The 23,668-nt window shown below is 37.1% G+C and overlaps 2 protein-coding genes across 6 annotated transcripts in view; one reads left to right on the plus strand and one right to left on the minus strand.

Moving 5' to 3' along the window:
* The window catches only part of ANKIB1 (ankyrin repeat and IBR domain containing 1), a 139,214-nt gene extending 124,486 nt beyond the window's left edge, over positions 1-14,728 (minus strand). The window contains exon 1 of one of the 3 annotated variants that reach the window (XM_037066072.1): positions 14,196-14,728. The gene's annotated coding sequence lies outside the window, so the exon portion shown is untranslated. The remainder of the gene's footprint in view (positions 1-14,195) is intronic. The other 2 variants (XM_037066071.1, XM_037066070.1) reach the window with 2 other exon arrangements.
* A 41-nt stretch (positions 14,729-14,769) lies between these two features.
* Positions 14,770-23,668, plus strand: part of KRIT1 (KRIT1 ankyrin repeat containing) — a 38,240-nt gene continuing 29,341 nt past the window's right edge. Inside the window, exons 1-3 of one of the 3 annotated variants that reach the window (XM_037066073.1) lie at positions 14,770-15,263; positions 20,036-20,139; positions 21,313-21,472. In XM_037066073.1, coding sequence (XP_036921968.1) covers positions 20,038-20,139; positions 21,313-21,472 — 262 coding nt within the window. In that variant the 5' untranslated portion in view covers positions 14,770-15,263; positions 20,036-20,037. Of the gene's footprint in view, positions 15,264-15,524; positions 15,562-20,035; positions 20,140-21,312; positions 21,473-23,668 lie in introns of those variants that run through there. The other 2 variants (XM_037066075.1, XM_037066074.1) reach the window with 2 other exon arrangements.

Raw genomic sequence — 23,668 nt, forward strand, 5'->3', positions numbered from 1 at the left:
ATGATTAAAATGCCCAAGGTTAAAGATAAAGAGAAAATCTTAAAAGCAGCAAGAGAAAAGCAGATAGTTATCTACAAAGGAGTTCCCATAAGACTGTCAGCTGACTTCTCAGCAGAAACATTGCAGACTACAAGGAACTGGCAAGAAGTGTTCAAAGTGATGAAAAGCAAGGACCTACAAACTACATTACTCTATCCAGCAAAGCTATCATTTAGAATGGAAGGGCAGATAAAGTGCTTCCCAGCCAATAGGAAGTTAAAGGAGTTCATCATCACAAAGCTGTTACTATACAAAATGTTAAAGGGACTTATTTAAGAAAAAGATGATCAAAACTATGAACATTCAAATGGCAATAAATTCACAACTATCAAGAATTGACTCTAAAAAACAAACTAAGCAAACAAGCAGAACAGAAACAGAATCATAGACATGGAGATCATTTAGAGTTCTCAGTTGGGAGGGGACGAGAAAGAATGGTGGAAAAGGTGCAGGGATTAAGAAGTGCAAATTGACAGGTACAGAATAGATGGAGGGGTGTTAAGAACAGTATAGGAAATGGAGTAACCAAAGAACTTACATACACAACCCATGTACACGAACTAGAGGGAGTTGGGGGACTGCCAGAGGGAATGGGCATACCAGATGGAGGGTGGCAAAGGGGGAAAATTTGGGACAACTGCAATAACACAATCAATCAAATACATTTAAAAAAAAAGAAGAAATTAACCATGACCTAAGGTGCAAGTACAATTTATACAAAATTAACTAAAAATAGTTTACAGATCTAAAAGCATAACTTTTAAACTTTAAGAAAACAGGAGAAAATCTTCATGACTTGGGTGGGATTAGGCAGAGTTCTTTTTTTAAAATATTTTATTTATTTATCTTTAGAGAGGAAGGGAAAGAAAGAAGGAGAGAAATATCAATGTATGGTTGCCTCTCATGAGTCCCCTGCTGGGAACTGGCTTGCAACCCAGGCATGTGCCCTGACTGCGAATCAAACCGCGATTGTGTGGTTCGCAGGCCCGTGCTCAATCCACTGAGCTACACCAGCCAGGGCTGGCAGAGTTCTTAACATGACACTAAAACATGATCCACAAAAGAAAAAAAACTGATAAATTAGACTTTATTAAAATTAAAAACCTTTACACTGCAAAAGACACTGTTGTCAAAGAGACTGAACAGACAAACTACAACTGGGTGAAAATATTCACAAATCACATATCTGACAAAGAAAAGACCACAACATGGATGAACCTCAAAGGTATTATGCTGAATAAAAAAGCCAGTCTCAAAGTTTTACATACCGTATGATTCCATTTACACAACGTTTTTGAAAAGATAAAACTATAGCGGTGAACAGATCAGTTACTGCCAGGGATTAGGGGTAGAATGGGGTACAACTAGGACAATGGAGTTTTTCGCAGTGACAGAACCATTTTGTATTCTGATTACGATGGTGATTAGTCACTATAATTTATTAACATTCACAGAACTGTATACCAATAAAGTCAATATAACTAATTTTAAAATTAAATTTAAAAATATTTCCTCTGTTCCCTGATTATCAATTATTTAAGTATCCCCCCTGTTTGTTTGTTTCAGCCTCTCTCTGCTGTAACACAGATGTTTCTCAAGTGTCTTTCTGGCACACTATTCACAGTGAAGTACTTAAAAATGACTAGAAACTGTATTGTGAATAGTTGGCAAGAAATAGAGTCAAATGCTTTCAACTGTGAGAAATGAAGAGAATACTACACTGATGTAACCAATATACTATGTATTGGGTAATGCTAAATAACACCTCGGAAGTTATCAATGAATCGAGTGGCCTTGGGTTTACATAGAAGAAAATCAGAACTCTTGTTTATATTAGGGCTACAGGTGCCTACCAAGTAACATTAACAGAAGAAGAATTTTCATTACACGGATTTCCAAAAAAATCATATACTTACTCATTCTTCACATATTCAGATTCTGTTACTGAGCAATCACTATGTGTCAAAAAAAGCACAATACAAAGACACTTTTTCTTTGAAGTTCCATTTCCTTTCTATTACTTAAAGAATAAATCACAACACAAAGACACTTATTTTTCTATCAGGTCCTACTTCTTCTTTCTAAATGAAAGATCATTTCAGAATCATAGGCTCATCTGATGTTAATCAAACTCTTTTACTGCTAAATAACTACAGCCCTCAACCTAAGGAAACTGGTTTAGAATCTGGGGTCATTTTACTGTTTTCCTATCCTTCGATGCTATCCCACTGATTCAAACTAAAAAACATGCTATTATAAAGAGATTTCAGAAGTGAACCTACAAGCACTGTATAATACTTTCAACTGTATTATAAGATGAAAGATAGAATTTCTAATGTTCTTTGTGCATAAAGTCAAGCATTAAGAAAACTCTGGCAAACACTCTGTATGGTCTGTTGCCATTTCTGCAAAAGCGTCGTCTTGTGATTAATAATTTATACTTCAGAGTAATGCCTTCCCCAAACGTCCTACCACAAGCTGCTCTAATAATGAAAGTATTTCTCCCTTAAATCCCTTGAACAAAACGTACCAAACAAAATCTTAATGTAAGATAAAGAAGGAAAAGATGTAAGCTGAAAGGAAATATCCACCGTCCATGGTGGTGGCATTGCTTTTAAGTCAAAGGACACTAATTAACAGTAAAGACAAATTCTAAAGGCTTAAAGCCTTTTACAACATGAGTGCTTCAGTTTTCAATTCATTGATTTTACATCATACTTATTTTACATAAAGATAGTCATACTCCTTTAAAGATCAAATGTCTACAAATGCTTTCATACATTATGTTCCAGGACGTTTTCATTTACCTGGCAGCTGTTCTACCCTTCTCTGGTAAGAGCAATCCAATTTTTCTGAAGAAACCCCCTTCCACCACAATCAGGACATAGTTTAGATAGGACTGGCTCCTCTCCAAGGGTGAGCATATGGCCCAAATCTGGCCATTCAGTGTTTGCTACTACCCTAACCACGGTCATTGGTTCATATCATGGAACTGGACCACTGACTTAATTCTAGGACTTTGGTTGGAGGGACCAAGAAAGAAGTCCTTCTGAACAAAGATAGACAATCTAAGTCACCAAATTTTATAGTATAAGTTTTCTCCCATAGCTACCTGGACTAAGTTAAGGATGGACATCTGATCCAAAGTGAAATTTTCAGACAATCCAGTAGCTGTAGCCTATTACAAAATCTGGTTCAAGAGTTTACCCCAAAGAGAAGGCTCTACATTAGTCACTAATTTAACCAATCAGATTCTCTTTCACACAGAATTTGAAGGTATGAGAAAGGAAAAACAAGAATGAGCTATGAACTGGGCTTTCATAATTCGTTATTTTTTCTCAATCCTCTATAACCCTTCCCTCTAGACCTATCCTCTCAGGTTCCATTCTTATCTCATGAACTAACCAGAAGCATACAGATAAAATTCCTTCATCTTCTCATAGTCAATCCTATAAACTTATTTGCATTTGCATTCATTATCCTTTTCTTCTGTTATAGAAGGAGAGGGCATCCATACCATAGCAAAGGCAAATGTTCTATTTATGCCATAGACCCCTTAAAATCTGTGTTCTTTCACTTACCTTACCCTATTCCTGTGCCATCAGTTCCCCCAAACCCAGAGAACTATCTAGGCCTAGATGACTTCACGGCATGCAAATATGTTCTATTATTTTTCCATTATTAAAATACCTCCTCCCTTAAAGGATGGTCTTCGCCATAAATGCTTGGTCAACTATCCATACTGGGGGGAAAAAGTCTTGAACCCTACACAAAACCCCACACAAAAGTCAAATTCCCAATGAATTACAGATCTAAATGCGAAAGGCAAAACAATAGAGCTTTCAGAAGAAAACCTGAGGGAACAGTTTCATGATTGTAGGGAAAGCAAAAGTATCTCAAATATGACACTGTTAACATCAGTTGACTTCATATCCATAATGTTATTGTCTTTTCCCAAAAAATTGTTTCAAATCTCTACATTTTTTAAAGACAATACACCTAATTAGGTTTTCCCTCTGCCACAATCCTTTCATGCTTCCCTCGTCCACAAAAACCACTATCTTGAAATTAGTAGAATAATGTAGCTATTCACCAGCAGAACAGATAAAACGGTGGTTGATCATTCAATAGAATACTATGTAGTAGCTAAAACATAAAAAATCTATGTGATCATTGTCTAAAAGAATGTTTATTTTCCCTCACCCAAGGACTTTTTTTTTTGCTTTTAGAGAGAAAGGGAAGGAGAGAAAGAAACGTAGATCAGCTGCCTCCTGTATGCACCCTGACAGGGGAACAAACCCTCAACCCAGGTATGTGGCCTGACCAGGAATTGAACTGGCAACCTTTCTGGTTTACAGGATGATGCTCCAACCAATGAAGCTATACCAGCCAGGGCAGGAATGGTTTTTAAAATCCAATCAAAAATGTAAACTTATGAGTAAGCAGTTCTATACTTTTTTATAGGTTCCAAAAATAGGAGTTAAGATACTCAAGTAGAAAAAAATACAGACCCCAAATATAATAATACTTAAAATCACATTTGCCCTGAGTTTTCTTGGAGGTGTTTATTGAACTCAAAAAAGCAGCCTAACTCTGAACATATCACAGTAAGCAATTTATTATCTAATCTCTGTATTTTGCTGACTATAACCATAGCTATCAGCTAGGACTCAATTCACCATACTTAGGCATTTCAGCTGCCTTTTTACACTAACTTCTAAATAAAAGTATAAAACTTGAAAAAGGTGTTGAGAATAGCACTTCTTCCCCATTCCTAATGCTTTCTTCCATTTGCAAGGAGCCCAAATGAATATCTTATTCCTGAACCTCATGTATTCCAGGGATTAGGAGAGAAAATACTGGATACGCTTACTGTTTTTACCTTAATTGGTTCAGAACCCAGGGAAGGAAGGGGAAGTCCTTCCAACCTTCAGCAAAATATCAGGTTTCTCAAACATCTTTTAAGGAAAGTGAGAAACATTAAGTTTTACCCCTTTAAACAAAGTTATCCCTGATCCTCATAAAAATGAAATGTCCAAAAAATGACAGCCAAATTGTACTATATAAACATAAACTATAAAGAACACAAATCTCATCAATGGATTAACTTTGCTTTTCTTTGAAGAAATGCAATTTACAGGTTTAATATTACACAATTTTCAGATAATGCTGTTAAAGACAATATTCAACAACAGTGCAATACATGTGCAGACTTCGTACATCTACTTCATCCAGATAATGTGGCCATTTCTCTGACAACATTTATCTTCCTGGTTATATTCCATCTAATAGACAGACTGAGGAGAAAGCCTGGAGCTTCTTTGATACTTTGTGTCCCAACCTGAAAACCATGTAAGGGTACTCCAATCTTATTTCACAAGGGTGCTGAGGTAACTGACAAACACCATACTGATAATTACTAAATAAGTGCTGTGGAAGGCACACAGTATATACATGGAAAGAATATATGCTTTGGAGCCATGAAGAGTTTCTAGGCTCAAATTTTAACTCTAGTCCTTACTTGCCCTCATTTTGTAAAATAGAAGCCATAACATAAGTATACTGCCTCACACTGTTGGTATCTAGTCTTTAGTCACTTTAAAATACTACCTGCTTGAGAACAGGAACTATTTTACACACTTCTGTACCCCGCCATTATATTCACATAGCACTGTATAAATTATATACTTACTTAACTAACATGGACTAGATTTTTAATGAACTATAGAAATGATCCCTGAAAGTATAGTCTTAACATGGACTAGATTTTAATTCATGAGACAAACTTTCTACCTAATAGGTGAGGTGCCCTTCTCTCCAGATCTCATTCCCCAAAATATCCAACCCACCCCACTTCAACCAGCTTAACTTTATCAAATCTGATCTGGTCCTATTGCATTTTAAAACCTTCCCAAGGCTCACAGCCCTTAAGAACTTAAGGAAAAATCCCTGCCAAGACCAGACTTTATCTTATCACGGCCTCTGGTAACTGAGATCCACCTCTGAACTACTAAAGCTTCCTTAATGTTCTCCCCATTTCCCCCATAAGCTCTTCCGAAAAAAGCTAATTCCTACTAGTCACCCAGTTTAGAAGCCATTTTTCTATCAAGTTTCCCGATTATAGTTCACCAACCCTCAACAGTTAGATGTCCTGCCTCCCTAACTTGATAATACCCTGGGTTACTATGTAATTCTGTAATGAAATGTTTTATTTGCTTCCCCAATTATCTGGTAAACTTCTTGAAGACAAGCATCACATAATATTCACTTTTATACTGTCATATAAAATGCTTGTAATATTATTTATTGAAAATGATGATAAAGTCTTGTGTCCTCAATACCATTAGTTTTCAATTTGAGAATACAATCATGTTTATTTCGTTGCTTATAAATAACTTTGGGGGGAAACCATGGCTACCCAACAGGTTAAAGAAAAAGATTCTTGGGCCTTATTCTGCACACACATTTATTATGACACAGAAAGCAAAATCAGCATTATTTTTGTCAAAGAACAGAAAAGATATTTCACAACAACTTCCTATTCTTTGGGATCTGCTTTGTCTTGGCCCCATCCCCAGAACTTACAGTCACCAAACTGGATTTTACCCCCAGTAAAAACAAGCAGAGCCATGGATAATGAAAGGAGAAATAGAAGCTGATGCTGAGCCTGGAATGCCAGTCCTGGGATCAAAAGATGACAAATACCTGCTACCATAACTAAACAGAAAGACAAATGAGTATGCATTCCCAATAGTGTCATGGAGCCACCATACCAGGGCTGAAGAGCCTACCTCTAATTTCTCATTTCTTAAGGAAAAGGAATGACCTAATTTGTTTATAACACTTTTAAAGTCATCGTTCCTAATTGATAGGAAAGATAAAGTTAGAAGAAAAGTTAGGAAAAAGTTAGTAAAATGTAGAATAGGATAGAGATATTTGCATCAGAAGTTACATAAAAAAAGACAGAAATGAATGATTATATAAAATACAAAAAAATGTATGGTAAGCAACACCATAAACTAAAACAAAAAACAAAAGACAGACTGACAAAACATATATGCAAACAAAGCTAAAGGATTGTATCTTATAATATATCAAAGAGAAGTAACAAATTGATTAAGGAAAAAACTCCAAAAGGAAAAAATGAGCAAATACACGAACAGGCAATTCAGAGAACTGAAAAACCAAAAGGACCAACAAATATATCAAAAGACACTTTCAGCTTCACAAGTAGTTAGGGAAATGCAGAATTAAGTACCTAAGAAATGTTTTTATACTCACTGTTAAAAAAAAGCATCAGAGATAATGAGCTTATGGGGAAAAATTACTCTCAGACATTAAGATGGCAAAACGAATTGTGTCAACATTTCTCAAAAATAATCTGCCACTATTTACTAAAATTAAAATGTTATACACTATATACAAGATATTCACTGCAATCTTGTTCACAGTAGAAGATTAGAGGCAAACAAACGTCCAAAATGAACAGATATAGTTTCAGATATCTGTTGCTACAGAACCACCCAAAACTTAGTGCCTCAAAACAATGTTATTTCTCACAATTTTGCAGGTTGGCTGGGTGGTTTCCTAGCTGCTTTCACCTCTGGTTCCTCTGCAGGTACATTCTGCTAAAGAGGCAGCTGAGTGAGTAGGTCTGAGACAGCTCACTCTCATGTTTGCTGGTTGATGTTGACTGTCAACTGGGGCATCTTGGTTCTCTTCCAAAAGACCTCTCGTCTTCTTACAGACTAGACCAGCTTTTTTACATAGTAGTCACAGAAAAACATTCCTTGCAGACCTCTTAAGGACTAAGCTCCAGAACTCATACATCATTTCCACCATATTTACTGGTCAGAGCAAATCACAAGGCCAGACACGACTCAAGTGATATAGAAATAAATTCCACCTCAGATAGGAGAAGCACCACAGTCACATTGCAAAAAGGAATGCATACATTGCAGGATGAGAGGAACTTATGTCCATCAAGGGTGTGTGTGTGTGTGTCTGGATACATACACACACAATGGAATACAATATAGTTGTTAACAAACAAGATGCAGAACCTTTACTGTTAGTATGTTATCGTTTGTGTATGGGTAAATTACGTACATATTTTATAACACATGTGTGTTTGAAAATCCTTGATAATATAGTTAAAAATTAATAAAATACTGAGCCATGCAAACTAGTCAGCATGCTAGCTGAGGATGCAGGGCACTGAGGGCACATTAGGAAGGCAAGCAGAGGTGTGAGCCAACTGGTCCATAGTGGAGAATAATGGGGTGCTACGGGGGAATAGGGAGTTGCACAGAGTTGTGGACCCTGTGAAGAGTTATACACACACAAAGAGACATAGCCAGCAGACCCAACAGTCAATGATGCAGGGTGGTCTACATGGCAGGGAGAATGATAACACACTGAGCAAGTAGGTAAAACAGCTGATAACCATATTGAGCCTATGTGAAGCCAAGTTTCTCACTGCCAGAGAAGACATTTATAAACAGGGAAAGGAGGGCTCAAATGAACCCTGGGAAACTGAACTGGAACTGAAAGTATAGGAACATAACTTATGTTTTTATAATATACACACACAGGTAGAGAAATAATTTTGGATGTATATGAGTGTGTATATTATATATACATAGATGTGTGTGTGTACAAACCATATACACACACCCACACGTTTCCTAGTTTCTGTAAATAATGACACCCCAATAGCAATGAGCACACTAAGCCGCTAATTATTTGTTCTTAAATACCATCTTATACAAAAATAAACAACCATCACCACCAAACAGCACTCCTTGGAGAAACAGCTGATTTCAGGACTAGACCAGGCAAAGTACAAGATGAACTAGGAATAGTATGTTCTGCCAGAAATGCAGAATGAACGAGATGGGCACATGATAAATGGGCATGGGAGCCAGCTTGCAGAGGCTTCCACTGGCTAACTCAGAGCCAATTTAAACAGCAAAATAAATAGTAACAGTAATAAATAACAACACACCAAAGGTAACAGAAAACCATGAGTCCTTACTGATTTAATAAATCACTAAATAAATGGGGGAGAAAGGAAAATTCTACCTTACACACACAAAAATGCCAATACATATAGAAAGAATACAAATAAAGAAATATTATTTGGTAATTATCATAAAAGCGGTTAATTAGAGTGGGAGTCATCAATGAAACCCACACTAAGGCTGGTGAGAGAAACAGGATGCTGGCACAATTTTGGAACACCTCTCCACAAATACTGATCAAACACAAAAGCACACCAACACGAACACAGTGATAGGCGTGGTTTGCCACTGCATGCCTCTGCATGCGTATGCTGAGAAGGGTACAGTCCCATTTCTGTGGTCTTCCTACCAGGAATGCATGACCTGATTGGAGTCATGAGGAAATATGACATGGACCTAGGTTGGGGGTCATTCTACAAATGTAGGGCCTGTACTTTCTAAAACTGTAGAAGAAAAAAGCAGCTGAAGAAGTCTGAAGAGACATGACAATAAAAACAACATGTATTCCTACATAGGATCCTGTACTAGAAAAGAGGTATTGTTGGGATAGTTGATGAAATATGAATAGGTTCTCTGTGCTAGGGAGTGGTGTTGGACCAATGCTCATTTTCTGAGTTGGAGGGTTATATGCTGGTTATATCAGCATGTACCTTGTTTCTGATAGAGGGTGCAGGGTTTACGGGCGATGGAACACATCTGCAGCTTGCTCTAAAACACAGGTGGCAAACACAAGGCCTGCCGGCCGAATCTGGCCCTCCACCTTGTTTCATGGGGCCAGCACCTTGGTTCTACCCAGCAGCAGCGCTAAGCTCTTAGCTTCTAGTTAAGGAGTAGTTACATTTATAAAGTCCTAAAACTACATTCAGTCCTTTGAAGGCAACCGAAAGGCTGATGTGGCCCCCACTAAAAATGAATATGACACCCCTGATCTAAAAGGCTCAGAAAAAACTATGATAAGGAGTATGTAATGCATATATGGAGACAGAAAGAGAGGGCAGATGATGGAAGAAACGCAGTAAAAAATTAACAGTGGTGGGATCTGAGTGAAGGAGTACTTTGTACTGTTCTGGAATCTTCTCTGCAAGTTTGAAATTATTTCAAAATAATTTTAAAATATGAAATAGTATATACTATAGAATAGCTAGTGCTAGGGCAAATGATAATCAGCCATTGTCTGAGACCATGACATAGAATAAAAACCCTGGCTTACTATATTAATTTACATTCCTTCCTTTACAATACTCTGAGGGGATACATTAACAAGGAGGGCGATGTTTTTATACCTAATTGGAAAAAAGTATCTCAGTGTTTTTATATGAACCTTCCTTTCTCTTCATGGACTTTAAAGAGGCGTTTTGCAGTTCAATGAGGAAAGGAATCCTGACTTATTCATCTTTTTGGTCCCAGCATCTAACACATTTATAATTTAGTCATCGTCATGTCCTCGAACAGGAATTCTACACCCAATATTGTTCCAATCAGAAAATAAAGTGACTGATTACCAAGGACTCTGCCACAATGAAAAAGAGAAACTGTCTATGTGAAGTTAAAACACATATGTCAGACTTAGCATAAAAAATCATCAAGGATTACCTCTCTTAGGGATTTAGAGGAAGAATAATTATCTGCCCTAAAGTCCTAAAAACAGAAAGTGTATAACCAGTAGCAAAGGGTCTTAGCCTAAAGACTGGCAAATTGTTGACAAGTTTTGGGTAAATAATAACAATATCAATATTAATAAAAATTTTATAATACAAAAGAGATTTCTGGCTGAAAGAGTTGACAGTGGAAGAACATCTTTTAACAGATGTGAGAGGGTCTGAAAATAATTAGATTAAATGATATCAAATTGCTGATAAAGCATATATCCTATTAATAGATGAGTAAGATCAGATTTAAATCTGAAGGAATACATTTTCATTACAGAAACCAAAGCTTTCCAACATACTTAGATAGCTATAAAAATTAAGCTAAAAAATGTTTAAAGCTGAATAGATTTCATGTATCTCAATTCTCTGTCCATTCTGAAAAATACACATTGTTTAATACATTATAGGCCCCAAGTCCTGATGCTGAACTAGCAAAAAAAAGTTATGCATGCCAGACGACCTGTTACAGTTAACCATTATAAACTTCAGAAGAGTCTTTTCAAAGGTTTAAACAACTTAAAATTACCTTTTGGTAACAATTCATTTGCGTTAGAAAACCAAAGGTGCCTTATGGAATTAAAATGTTTCAATTTAAAGCATTATTAGGTAATTAAAAACTGTTATAACTTTATTACAACTTCTTCCCCTGAAGGAGAAATCATAAGATAAAATCTTTTCTAGTATATTATATATAAAACAACATTCAGCATTAGTTGAAACCAGAATTTGTATGGTTCTCAAATGGAGATAAATCCTTCTTAGGACTGTTCTAAGAATTAAATGAGCTGTGGGGGTGGAGGGATCAAGAAAAAAACTAAAAGAACTCATGGACACGGTCAACAGTGTGTTGACTGCAGAGGGGGTTGGGAGTGGGTGAAGGTGGAGGAAGGTACAAGGCGGGTAAATGGTAATGGAAAAAATACAATAAAAATAAGCTATAAAAAGAATTAAATGAAATGATATAAATAAAAGCACTTAGCATCCTGGCTAGGAAGAATTATGCACTCAATAAATAGCATTTATGGTGTTTATTCTTATAGAAAGGATGTGAAACAACCCTGAAACACAGTCAAGTGACTTTAAAACTTATCAGAGAAATCTGTAAAGACGTACCCACAGAGTAAGATAAATATCTTAACTTAGCAAATTCAACGAGGAAAGCAATCTTAACTATTTATCCTTATAGTCCCAGAATCCAACACAGTGCCTGGCACCCATAGTAGGTAGTCAATACAGATTTACTGAAATGAAATGAGAAACTAAGTTTTCTGGAAAAGAAACAAAGAGGTAGTGTGATGTTGTCTGAAAACGAAAATGAGTCCACAAATTACTATGCCTCAAGCAAGTCAGGTTAAGAAAGAAAATATAATTCCTAAGCATTTTTAGAACCATGCAATAAAAACTCACCTCAGACTGGTCTTTTCAATGACTGTGCCACTCTCAAATCTGTTTTGGCAAATGTGTCACATATAAAGTCTAATATTAGAGAGAAGTATTTTTAAATTTCATTTAAAAAAAACTGTTGTGTGCATCCTCAAAGGTGGAAAACGTACCAAGAGTACTGAGGAATCTTTTCTAACCGCCATTCAAGGTTAATCAGATAAATTTGATTTCTATTTCTTCCATCTATTTACACATAAAAACTAGCTTAAACTTTTACTTACAAAAGTAAGTTGTAAACACACATATTATACTTTCACAAACTCAAGTGCACTCCCCAGACAAGAAAGGAAAGAAAGAAAAATCAACTCTCTCAAAAGTGGGCAGTAGTACAGAAATACAAAAGAACATATAACAAAACTTCCATGCCTCAACAGTTACCTGTTAGAGCCCACACTTAGGCACAGTCTGCTCAGTTTCAGAGACCCTTCCTAATGAAGACTCCAAATTCCCAGTGCAGTGGGCAAGGGGAAAAATGTAATATGAAAACACAGTCCTATTTCCATACCCTACTTCCAAGAATAATAGGGTTCAGTGAATTTTTTTAAAAAGACCTTTTCAAGTTATTGCCCATCCCTTCACTAATAATACACTCAACCCTATACAGTGTTTGGCTCCTGACAGGAGTCATCAAGGTAATTTCCAGAGAAATAGCTGGAGCCACATCTCCTGAGCCTACTTCAAACCAAAGTCTGTGAACAGGATGAAGTTACAAGTCAAATCACAGTCCCGAATCAACTGCTCGAAGGTTTTGAAAACTAACAAACAAATCCTTAAACACATCTACCTTTAACAAAATGTTTTCAGGAAAAAGAAAACAATGGTTGACAGTTAACATTACAGAACACTTTACAGAATAATAACAAAGTACCTGTGATACACAGAGTAAACTTATTCTTAAACTATCATGTTTCCTATAGTGCACTGAAAAGTATCAAATGCATTAAGGCCTGTAAGAGCTATTGTCCCATCACGGATAACATTACAATTATTTTAAAATCTATTTTCTGTAATAATAATTTAGTTTACAAGCAAACCAAGTTTTCATGAGTAAAACTGCCTATTCCAAAATCTGGAAATACAGTTAATTTCTTTTTAAACAAAGAAGCAGGAAGGTCACATATAGAACCAAGGTGTGTAACATCTATAGGTACTGATCCAGGGGGGGAGGGGCTCTCTGGAATTAAGGATTTCAAATAATACCTTACCAAATATAATCTGACAGAATCTTTAAAAATAACTCGTTTTTTTAACCACTAACAAAACAAAATCTCCCAATACAAAGATTCACATTATACACTTTGTAAATCAAGAACTAAATGTAAATCCAAAACACATTTGAATCATCAGACTTTTGTTTTCCCTATTAAAGATCTTACGGAATGGGTCTTCATTTCAATACAAGACCGTACAATATGCCATTCGTGTGAAGAGAGTTTGTGAGAAACATTCTCAAAAGGTTCTCAGGAGATGCTTAATGACAGTTCTAGTCCCAATTCTCTGCGACTCAGAGAGTAACGTACAGAAAACGGCTTTATACAGTTAGGAAGCGAGAGGAATGAAGGTCCAAGGGAGAGGCCCATTCTTTTGTTTTGGTAGCAGAAGCTGCAAACTAAAGGTTCACAAGAGCCATCTGTACCTACCCCACCCATCACAGCCCTGCAGAGCACTTTCATCCTTCCGCTCAAGACTCTCTAGCCCTCGAGATCCTGTGGCTTTCCACATCTCAAGGGATGGGCGGGGGAGGCTGGGGGTCTAAGGTACCGAAAGAAAAAGAGGGAGGATATAGACTCTTTAAGGACAGTGACGGGAAGATACGTCCAGAATGGGGAGGATGGGACGCGCCACAGAGAACCGGAGGCTTGCAAATTCACTGGGAGAAAAGCCTCATGGGGAAGACAGAGGACGGTGCTTGTTCAGGAATGGGGACGGACGGACAAAAAGACAGACAATCCTCCACAGGACCCGGGAGGGCGTGAACTAGGCAGTCCGAAATGGGTTGAGACACCCTCAAATAGACCGGTACCGCGAAGCTGAGACTTACGGTTACTTCCCAGGCTGAGGGTTACGGGTCGGAGGGACTCCGCAGCTCTGCTGTTCTGCCACCGCCGCGGCCGCCCCTGCCTCTTTCGCGGAGCCGGTGACCTCAGGTACACACACTACCCCCCGCCCCACCCACCTGGGCAGGCGCCCCCTACTCGCTGGTCCGGGTGCGCCCGTCGGGCGGAGGCTTTTGGGGCCGAGGGTGCGCACTGGGGACTCGCGGGCACGCTGCGTGAGCCAGAAGCGCCCGCGGCGAGGCTCAGAGTCCGCGGGCGACCCCCATCCTTCTCCCGCCCGCCGCGCAGCCCTACTCGGGGGAGGGGAAGAGGGGGCGGTGGCTCTTGCCTCCGCCTCGCGGTCAAGTCCGGCTCATCCTCCAGCCTTGTGCGCACGAGCACGCGCACAGCTCCAGCCGCCCTCTTCCCCTACCCCGCCTCCCTCTCAGCCGCGCGCCCGCCGCCACCACCTCAGTCCCCAAGTCACCCGCCTCTAGCCCCAGGCAGCCCGTAGCCCCAGCGAGAAGCAGCAGAAACAGCAGCAGCTCGACCGCCGACCCGGAACCTCTTCTACTGCCAACCGTGAGGCAGCTCGGGTGTGAACCCGGAAGCGATTTCCTTGCCCCGGTAGCGGCGGGCTGGAAAACTAAGGCCTTTAAAAATCTGGAACCCCTTAATTTTGGGAGATAATGAGGGGTAGATGGTGCTGAGTTGCGAAGAGAGGGAAGGACGAAAAAGAGCCCGTGGGCAAGAGGTTCTCTGAGTGTAGACATCCGAGCTCTAGAGTTGCGGGGCAGAGAGCGTGGCCAGACACGTCGGGCAAATTCGAGTGGCCACCCAAGGTTTCCTTGTCACAGGAAGTTGGTCCAGGCCGCTGCTGAAAAGGGAAGGAGGAATGAAAAGGCTGTGATAGTCTCCTGCCCCAGGTGACTGTCCCACCCAGTGAGTTGAATGTAGCTCCCTGGGAGGTGCTCGGCCCCCCGCGCGGGCGAGACAAGGAGCAGCAAGATCAGACTCCAGCGAGAAAACGAAGAGGTGGGAGGCTGTACTATCTCCACATCTAGTTTCTCCAGGCAAGGAATTTATTTCTTACAAGTAGTTACAGAGAAGCCAAAGCCACTTTTAGGTGGCAGCCTCTAAACAAAGAGGCGTGCACATCCTTCCCTGCTAACGGACGTTGGTGGGTGGGGGAGGAAAAACATCCCAGGGAATGTGTTTACTTTTGTCATTTCAGGGAAAGCGATTCACAATGTCATTCCATCTCACTTTCCCTCGCTACACCTCTCTCCATCTTTTAAGGCTTTTGGTTTTCTTTCTTTGCTTTTTCNAAGAGGTGGGAGGCTGTACTATCTCCACATCTAGTTTCTCCAGGCAAGGAATTTATTTCTTAAAAGTAGTTACAGAGAAGCCAAAGCCACTTTTAGGTGGCAGCCTCTAAACAAAGAGGCGTGCACATCCTTCCCTGCTAACGGATGTTGGTGGGTGGGGGAGGAAAAACATCCCAGGGAATGTGTTTACTTTTGTCATTTCAGGGAAAGCGATTCACAATGTCATTCCATCTCACTTTCCCTCGCTACACCTCTCTCCATCTTTTAAGGCTTTTGGTTTTCTTTCTTTGCTTTTTCTCCACGTTGTTTTTAGCTTCACCATAAGTCTTTGATCTATCTACCTGGCCCGACTCGTATCTCACTTACATTCCCCTCTCACTGTTAGAGAATTATATGTCTTCCCATTTTCTCCCTTCATCTGATGTTTTAACTGCTTTGCTATCCTCATCTTATTTGGGGGAAATACCAAAAACTCAAAAATGTTTTCATAGCAATGTAAAGCAATTCATTCCGTGATCTTTTTCTCTTAACCCCCTGTTGTATTATTTATTTCCCCCTTGGAACTGGGTTATAGAATACAGTAACAAGTACTATATACTATAGCATATTTAGATATATTAAGGATGAAATGATGCTTCCCCAAATAACCTCATTAAATGTACTTGGTCTTCACCGTAGGAATTTCACTTGGTTCCCAATTATTACTTAGTTCCTTTTCTGTTCGCCAAAGTTAATATAATTGCCTTCAAAAGCTATTTGAAGATTATTAAATATTGTAAATTGCAGAGTATAGTGTCAATATAAAGAGTTAAAATTATTGATGACGCTTGTTGATATTGGTAAGTGGTGACTGGTAGGGAGAAAGCAAGCAGAGGTAGAAGTACTAATAGGTATGTTTTATTCTACTTTATTATTACTTCCTCTCTTTTTATTGCCATAAATGAATATAAGCAAAAGAATGAGGTTTTTATGATCGAAATCCTGTAGGGGAATTCTTACTGATAATGTAGTCTCCATCTCTTCTTTTTAATGTTATATATATATATTAAAATAATGAATTTGTTTCGGCAGACTGGGACAGGGTCAAGTAACTTAACCACTTTACCTTAGCTTTTTCTCCTGTAAAATGGAGATAATAATCCTACATCATCAGGTTTGGGCAGGTGGATAAAATAAGTTAACGTGTGGAGAGCACTTAGCAGGGTGTCTAGCACATAATAAGCATTATAGGTGTTAACTTTATATTATTTTAAAACTATATTAAATGTTATTTAGAAATTGAAAGCAATAAAAATTTACAATGATAAAAAATCATTTTGGCTGATGGGGCTAAAAATGCATTTTATTAGTAATTTTCAACTATAGACAGTAAGGTTTTGGGGTTGCTTTAGTTAACGTTGGGTTTTAAAAGATTGAGAAACATTGCTTAAGGATGGAGGAGGAAGAACGATTTTTTTGTTTGTTTGTTTCAGGAACATCTTAAAGATCCCTGAGAGAATGTTCCCCATTTTTTTGTTTTTATTTGTGAAGATAAACTTTCTGATTGTTGGTACTTTTCATTAGCATGTACTTTGCAAACTGGTAAATCATCCTGTTGACTTCGAGTTTTGATAACTAAATTTATGATCCCAATATTCACATACTGAGTCTTTCCCTCCATTGCAAAAACCTTTAAGTTTGTACATCTGTACTCTACATAGCAGATGTTTCTTATTAAAGATATTGACATTTTGTCTTTAACAGGGCTGTCTAGCATAGTGAAGAGATGTTAACAAACCTCGCCCTTGGGAACTAAATGGCATTTGTACACCTCCCTTCTCTCAGTCGTAGTAGTAACAACCAGAAATTCCCCTGCGTATTTTCAGATGGTCCCAGTTAGGTACTTTTCCAGTGGCAGTTGTTTGAGCAGAAGGCACGCATGTCCTTTCCCAGTAGTGGATGTTAACAGGACGTTGATGGGTGGTTCCCCAATTGAGAACCACTTCCACCTATTTGTAAGGCCTCATTGCTTAGGCAGCATATCATCATTTATGCTTGAGCATTTTCCAGAATAGGATGAACCATATAACAAAATGCCACATATTTCCTATACTTAGTAACTTGAACCCTTACTAATAACTCAGTCTAAGCATATTGCAAACTCTAGTAACACCTTTATTATTTTTAACTAAAGTTATTCTCCCAATTCCTTCACGTGTTTGTGCCTTAGCAGGTTTGCATTCATATGTTAGTAGCTTTTATTTCTTTCCTAACTTAAGCTGTTGTTTCCTTTTTTTATGTCACTGGAAGTATGCCAATTTCAAATATTAAAGTAGGAATATTTCTTGAAAATACAATTTTAGAATCTTTGGGGGATATGTTAACATTAAATAATGTAAAAACAAAAGACTGTATAACCCTCATGGTTATGACTTTTATTATTTCACATCTTTCTATGTTTTAGAGAAGTGACGAGCATTGATAAAGCATTTTGCATGTAGGTAATTTTTTTTAAAAAATATCAATTGACCTGCCCTGGCTCGCATAGCTCAGTGGATTGAGCACTGGCCTGCGAACCAGAGGATCGCAGTTCGATTCCCAGTCAGGGCACATGCCTTGGTTGCAGGCCGGTTCCCTGCAGGCCAACTCCCAGCAGGGGACGCATGAAAGGCAACCATACATTGATGTTTCTCTCCCTCTCTCCTTCCCCTCTAAAAGATAAATAAATAAAATCTTAAAAAATATATCAATCGACCAGCACAGGAATTGATTTGCTTTATGTTGTGTTTAGAAAACTAAAAGTTACTTGATTTATCTTTTAGGTGCGTAATAGGAAAACAAAAGGTTTCTATAATTGTATCATACATGTTATACATTGTCTTTCTTTTGGGGGCTTGTAGTCTTCACGGAAGCATCCGTACACTGCATGATTTATGAGGTTTTATTATCTTGAAGTCATTGTTAATCTGAGGTGATAAGCAATTGCTAAATAGAAATTCTGAGAAGAGAAAGGACTGATGCTTTTCACGTAGTATAGGAAGCTCTACTGCATGAGGTGGGTTTTATGGAAATTGAGCTGAAAAAAAATTCTGTGAGAATGCATGGTAGGTCTTCAGAATTAACATCTCAGTCCTAATGTTTTACTGTAGTTTCTCTGGTGAAATATGTATAGTTTCACTGGATCTAAATCAGTGAAAATTTTTATAATTTGAAATAAAATTGTAAATTATTTAATTATTTAAATATTATTAAAGTTTTTGTGCAATAATTTTAATGGTTGTTTTCATCTTAGGCTAATGTTTACTTAAAAGGACAAAAACTACTGGATTTTAAAAGAGTTTTTAAAGGAAATTTTCCAGTTATAAGGCTTTTGTTGTTGTTATTTAAGGAGATACATTAAAGGTTCCAAAATGACTTAATTAAATTCAGTTGAAAAAGCAGAATAAAAATTCCTCTGTCTCTTAAATAACAGTCAGAAAACGCTCTTCAAAATGATCTTGTTTTCCCCCTCTGTCTCTATGAGAGTTGGGGCAAGAAAGAACTCATTAAATATGAATAGATCATTTTAATGCTTAATAATCTTTTTTTCCCCTTGTCACACCACTGATTGAAGCGAAACAGCACGACATACTGCCACTTCACCCAAAAGCAGTGTTTTTACTTAATAACCTTTTTTTTTATTAAAAAAGGTTAATCTTAACATGGATGAGAAACTTCTTGTTTGATGCTCTTTTAGAAATTTGCTGCCATGGAAATGAGAGAAAGCATTTTAGCTGTTAAAAAAAAAGAATAATAGCACTTAATGAAATAGAACTATTAAATGACCAACAGAGTGCTCGAAATTCAGCTACTTGTTGGAAATTGCTCAATGGAGATGTGTACATATAATATATATTTTGAAGAAAATATTTTTATTATCTAGGGAATTATCATGGAAATGGAAAAATACTCTTACATCTCTGTCAGAAAGCTTTCATCAACTATCCAGATGTTTTTGACTGTAATAGGAACCTCCAAAGGGAATGTTAAACTATACGTTAGCTCATTCAAATGTCAAATATCAGAGTTCTCTGAAGATTCTGAAGAAAATGTCAATGGCAGCTACCTATTTCCAACTTCCAAACTATTAACGATATAACATTCACTTGTGTAATTTGTGGAAAATAAGTGTTTAATATTCTGAATCACTATTTCAAGTCAATATTTACTTAGTACTTGTAAGACATTTTTATAATTGTATCACTTTTTACATACAAAAAGCAGATTTTTGTGCAGTTAAACCTTCTGAAAGTATGTATCCTCATTAATTTTTTTTTTTACTTTTAATAGAAAAGGAAAAAAGGATTACAAGGATGTCAAGTTATAATTTAAGGTTTGGAATAGTTCAGTGGTAAAATAGAACCCTCTGGCTTGCCTTTTAAAAGCTAAATACGTATTTTAAGATAGGAAAAGCAGCATCTTAATTCAGTTGTGTTACAGAGTGATTATGTATCCTTTAATTTAACATTTCAAGGCATTTCTTTGTTTGTTTCATAAAGCAATGGGAAATCCAGAGAACATAGAAGATGCATATGTTGCTGTTATTCGTCCAAAGAATACTGCCAGTCTAAATTCTCGGGAATACAAGGCTAAATCATATGAAGTGAGAACAATTTACTGTTTGATTTGCTACTACTGAACTGTCAGTCTCTATTATCATTTTCATTTACATATAGTCTTACCGTGTCCTGTAAATTCTTCTTGACAACCTAGATTTTGACAAGCTAGAATTGAAACCTTAGATCTCTGCCTATCACTGTCTTTTTGTTTTTGCTATATACCTTTTGACCACTTTTCTATTCATTGATGCATGTAAGTTATTGGATGTTAAAAAGTATTTGAGTTTTCTTTATAATTTATAGATTTTGTTTTTAGTACAATTTATGCAATGGCTCTCAAAGTAAAGATAAATCACAAAAGCCAGCTTATACAAAATTTCAATCTACACATTATTTTTTATTATTTTTTCCAAAGAACAGTTTTTAACAGTACGCTAAAAAGTATCTTTTTACCTTTAATTTTTAGGAGATTGTGTTACTTTTCTCTAGTTTTCAATTATACAAGGTGGGGCACAGGTAGGTTTATAATTTATATGGAAAATAATACAATAATTAATAAATAATAATACAAGAGTAAATTATGTTTCATGTTCTCACAACTGTAAACCTACTGTGCCCCACCCTGTATTACATGTATTAGTAAATGTGATTGGGGGAAGGGGGACAAAAACAGAATTGTTATCTTTTTTATGCAACAGATTCCAAACACCATAAAATACATCTAACCAGGGGTGTCAAACTCATTTTCACCAGAGGCCATACCTAAAATTATTTCAGCCCTTTTGAAGGCAACCACGAGGCTTATGTGGCCCGGGGTGAAAATGAGTTTGACATCCCTGTTCTAACCTAACCCCAGCTAATTTAGGTAGCATGTTGCTTAAATTACTTTTGGGGGGTTAGTTATATGAAATCTATTAAAGGGAACTGCAGGGGTTCTCAGGAGGCTGCAGCTTTAGCAGTGCTCTGGCACCCTGGTTCTCAGTCCTGGCTGCACTGTTGAATCACATGGGGAACTTGAAAACTTCTGTGACCAGGACCCCACTCCCTAAACATTCTGATTTAATAGGTCAGAGATGAAGCTGGACATTGATACTATTTTAAAAGCTTCCCAGGTTATTCTAATATGCAGTTAGGGTTAAGAAAGACTGCTGGCTTATTATATTCTAGGACAAATAAATTGAATTTAAACTTTCTCAATATTATTTTTCTTATCTGAGATTTTATTGCATGAAGTTCCTATTGAGGGACAGAAAAAAAAGAGAAAGAAAGTTTTGTTGGAAACTAAACTTCAAGGCAACAGTGAAGTAACACAAGGCATATTGGATTACGTAGTAGAAACCACCAAACCAATTTCTCCTGCAAACCAGGGTATCAAAGGTAAGAAACTTCTTTCTTTTTCTTCCTTTTTTCTTTTCTCTTCCCCTTTCTTTTCTCTTCACTTTTCTTTTCTCTTTGCTTTTCTTTTTGTGTTTCTGTCTTTCTTTTACATGTTTATTTTAAGTGCTTATGGAGAAAGACATTTAAAATATGTATTAATATCTATTTCTTTTTATATTCCTTTCTATTTAAAAAACTTGAAAAAGACTCAGAAATTTTTTATTTAGGTACAGCCTAGCCCCTTGAAGAAGTAACTGGAGTAGAGAAAAAGTACCCTTACTTTAATTTTTTCAAGTTGAAAAATATTTAATGAGTGTTAATGAGTTGTTTAGTAGAGACAGAAAAACCAAGTGTGACATGAAAACTAAAAGTACAAACTACTTTTGCTAGTATAGTTTCCAAGGTATCTTTAAGTTGCTATTTTTATTTCTGTACTCCAGGACAGAGAAAACTATAAAGCTCTCTTCATGACTAAGTAAAAGTTAAGATTCATGGATTAGAAAGAGTTCTGTAAGTTACCAGGTAGCAGGGGTTTTCTTCCTATTTGGTCACAAGAAGAAAAACCCTATTCAAAGAGCCAAACTGAATTACAGAAGAATATTAACCCTGTAATTAAGGCCCTATTTAAAATGTTGGATAATGTATAGCCTGTGAAACTGATTAAAAATTAATGACCCATTTTCTCAGGCCATAATCTCACAAGAAGCAGACAGCAATTAGAAGTTGCAAAAATTATAAATTGTGTCCAAGATTCAGGCATTACCATTAAAAAGGTAAAGGTAATTCCAGTCAAACAGCAGTTGAAACAGTTGTTAGTGAGGTAATAAAGCATACCTCTTTAGAGCTTATTCGACGTTTTTTCTGTTTGTTCATTTTTATAGCTTGGTTGTCTAACTCATCTGTTTTATTAGTACAGAAACTGTTTTTGTTGGCAGAGATAAGACTATCTTGTGGTTTGATTTATTTGCTAGAGATAGCTAACTATAAGCCTATTTTTCATAACTTTCAGAGGTACCATTCACTGGATTTTACCTTCCCAGGAGGGCCTGGAAGGTTTTTGTGGGTTGGGCTTCTAAGCATTGTAATGCAAAATTATAGTAAGTACCTGCATAAATTTACAGATTTTTGATACATATTTTGAGTCCCACAAAGAGCATCTCCTTTCTCTAATTGTCAGATATGATATAGAGATTGATCTTATCTAAAAGAGGGACTAACCTTGTGGGTGCGAAAGGCATGCAGAAGGCTATCTTTGGATGTCAAAAATTTGTCAGTCTTTTCTTCCACGGTCTTAATCTTTTCTGATATTTTCATCCAGACTTGTTTTACTATTGCTAAATTGTTACAATTATCAGGATCTATTCTGAGATTAAATTCCTGAAACAAAAGTCCAACTAACCCAAATCATATATTTGAGCTGAGAGAGACAAGTCAGAATTTGCTATGAATTAGCTAAACTCTACCACTGAGTCCATCCACCCCAAAGAAGGGATGGACCTGCTGTCAGTGTTAACAAAGATGTTCCCTGGCCCAGAGGGCAGGGTCGTTTCTCTTAGAAGTTATGAGTGGATGGGCACCCTGAAACGTGTCTAGCATAGTTATGCCTTGTATACTTAGCAAAATGTACTTATATTTTTTAAGAGAAATTAAAATACAGAAGTTCTACTTAACTAAACAGGTAATTATATTAATGAGCTATACCATATCCTGATTACTGTAGTCAATTGAGTTTTTCTAAATGTATGAAGTATTTTTATAGATTAATATGATTCCTCACATGAAAACCACAAGTGATTTTACAATAGCAGTTATGCCTTTCCTTTTTATGCAGGGATTTTTACAATTTACATAACACTACCAAAACTTCCTTATTCATGAAACTGTTAAATTGGTCCTATGAGTTGGTATATGGTCATTTTCACATCTATAAAAAGACATAGGTTGTCACCTGCTAAAACAATATTCCCATTAGTGAAGGAGTTAAGACTAGAACCTTCATCATTTCCTAATTCATAGTCAGCTTTTATTTTTTCCCTGCAACAGATCTCATAGTTACAGCTATAATTGGCAAAGTAGGCAAGTGAACAGTGGAGCAGAACTGGATCTGGCAAGGCAGCAAGGCAGGAAAGATTAAGACAAAACCTCAAGCCAGACAAAAGAAATACTACCTCTGAAATTTAATAGAATGTTATTCTG

The sequence above is a fragment of the Sturnira hondurensis genome, unplaced genomic scaffold (genome assembly GCF_014824575.4).
Source record: "Sturnira hondurensis isolate 20B ecotype Veracruz unplaced genomic scaffold, ASM1482457v3 Scaffold0016462, whole genome shotgun sequence".
Classification (NCBI taxonomy): Eukaryota; Metazoa; Chordata; class Mammalia; order Chiroptera; family Phyllostomidae; genus Sturnira; species Sturnira hondurensis.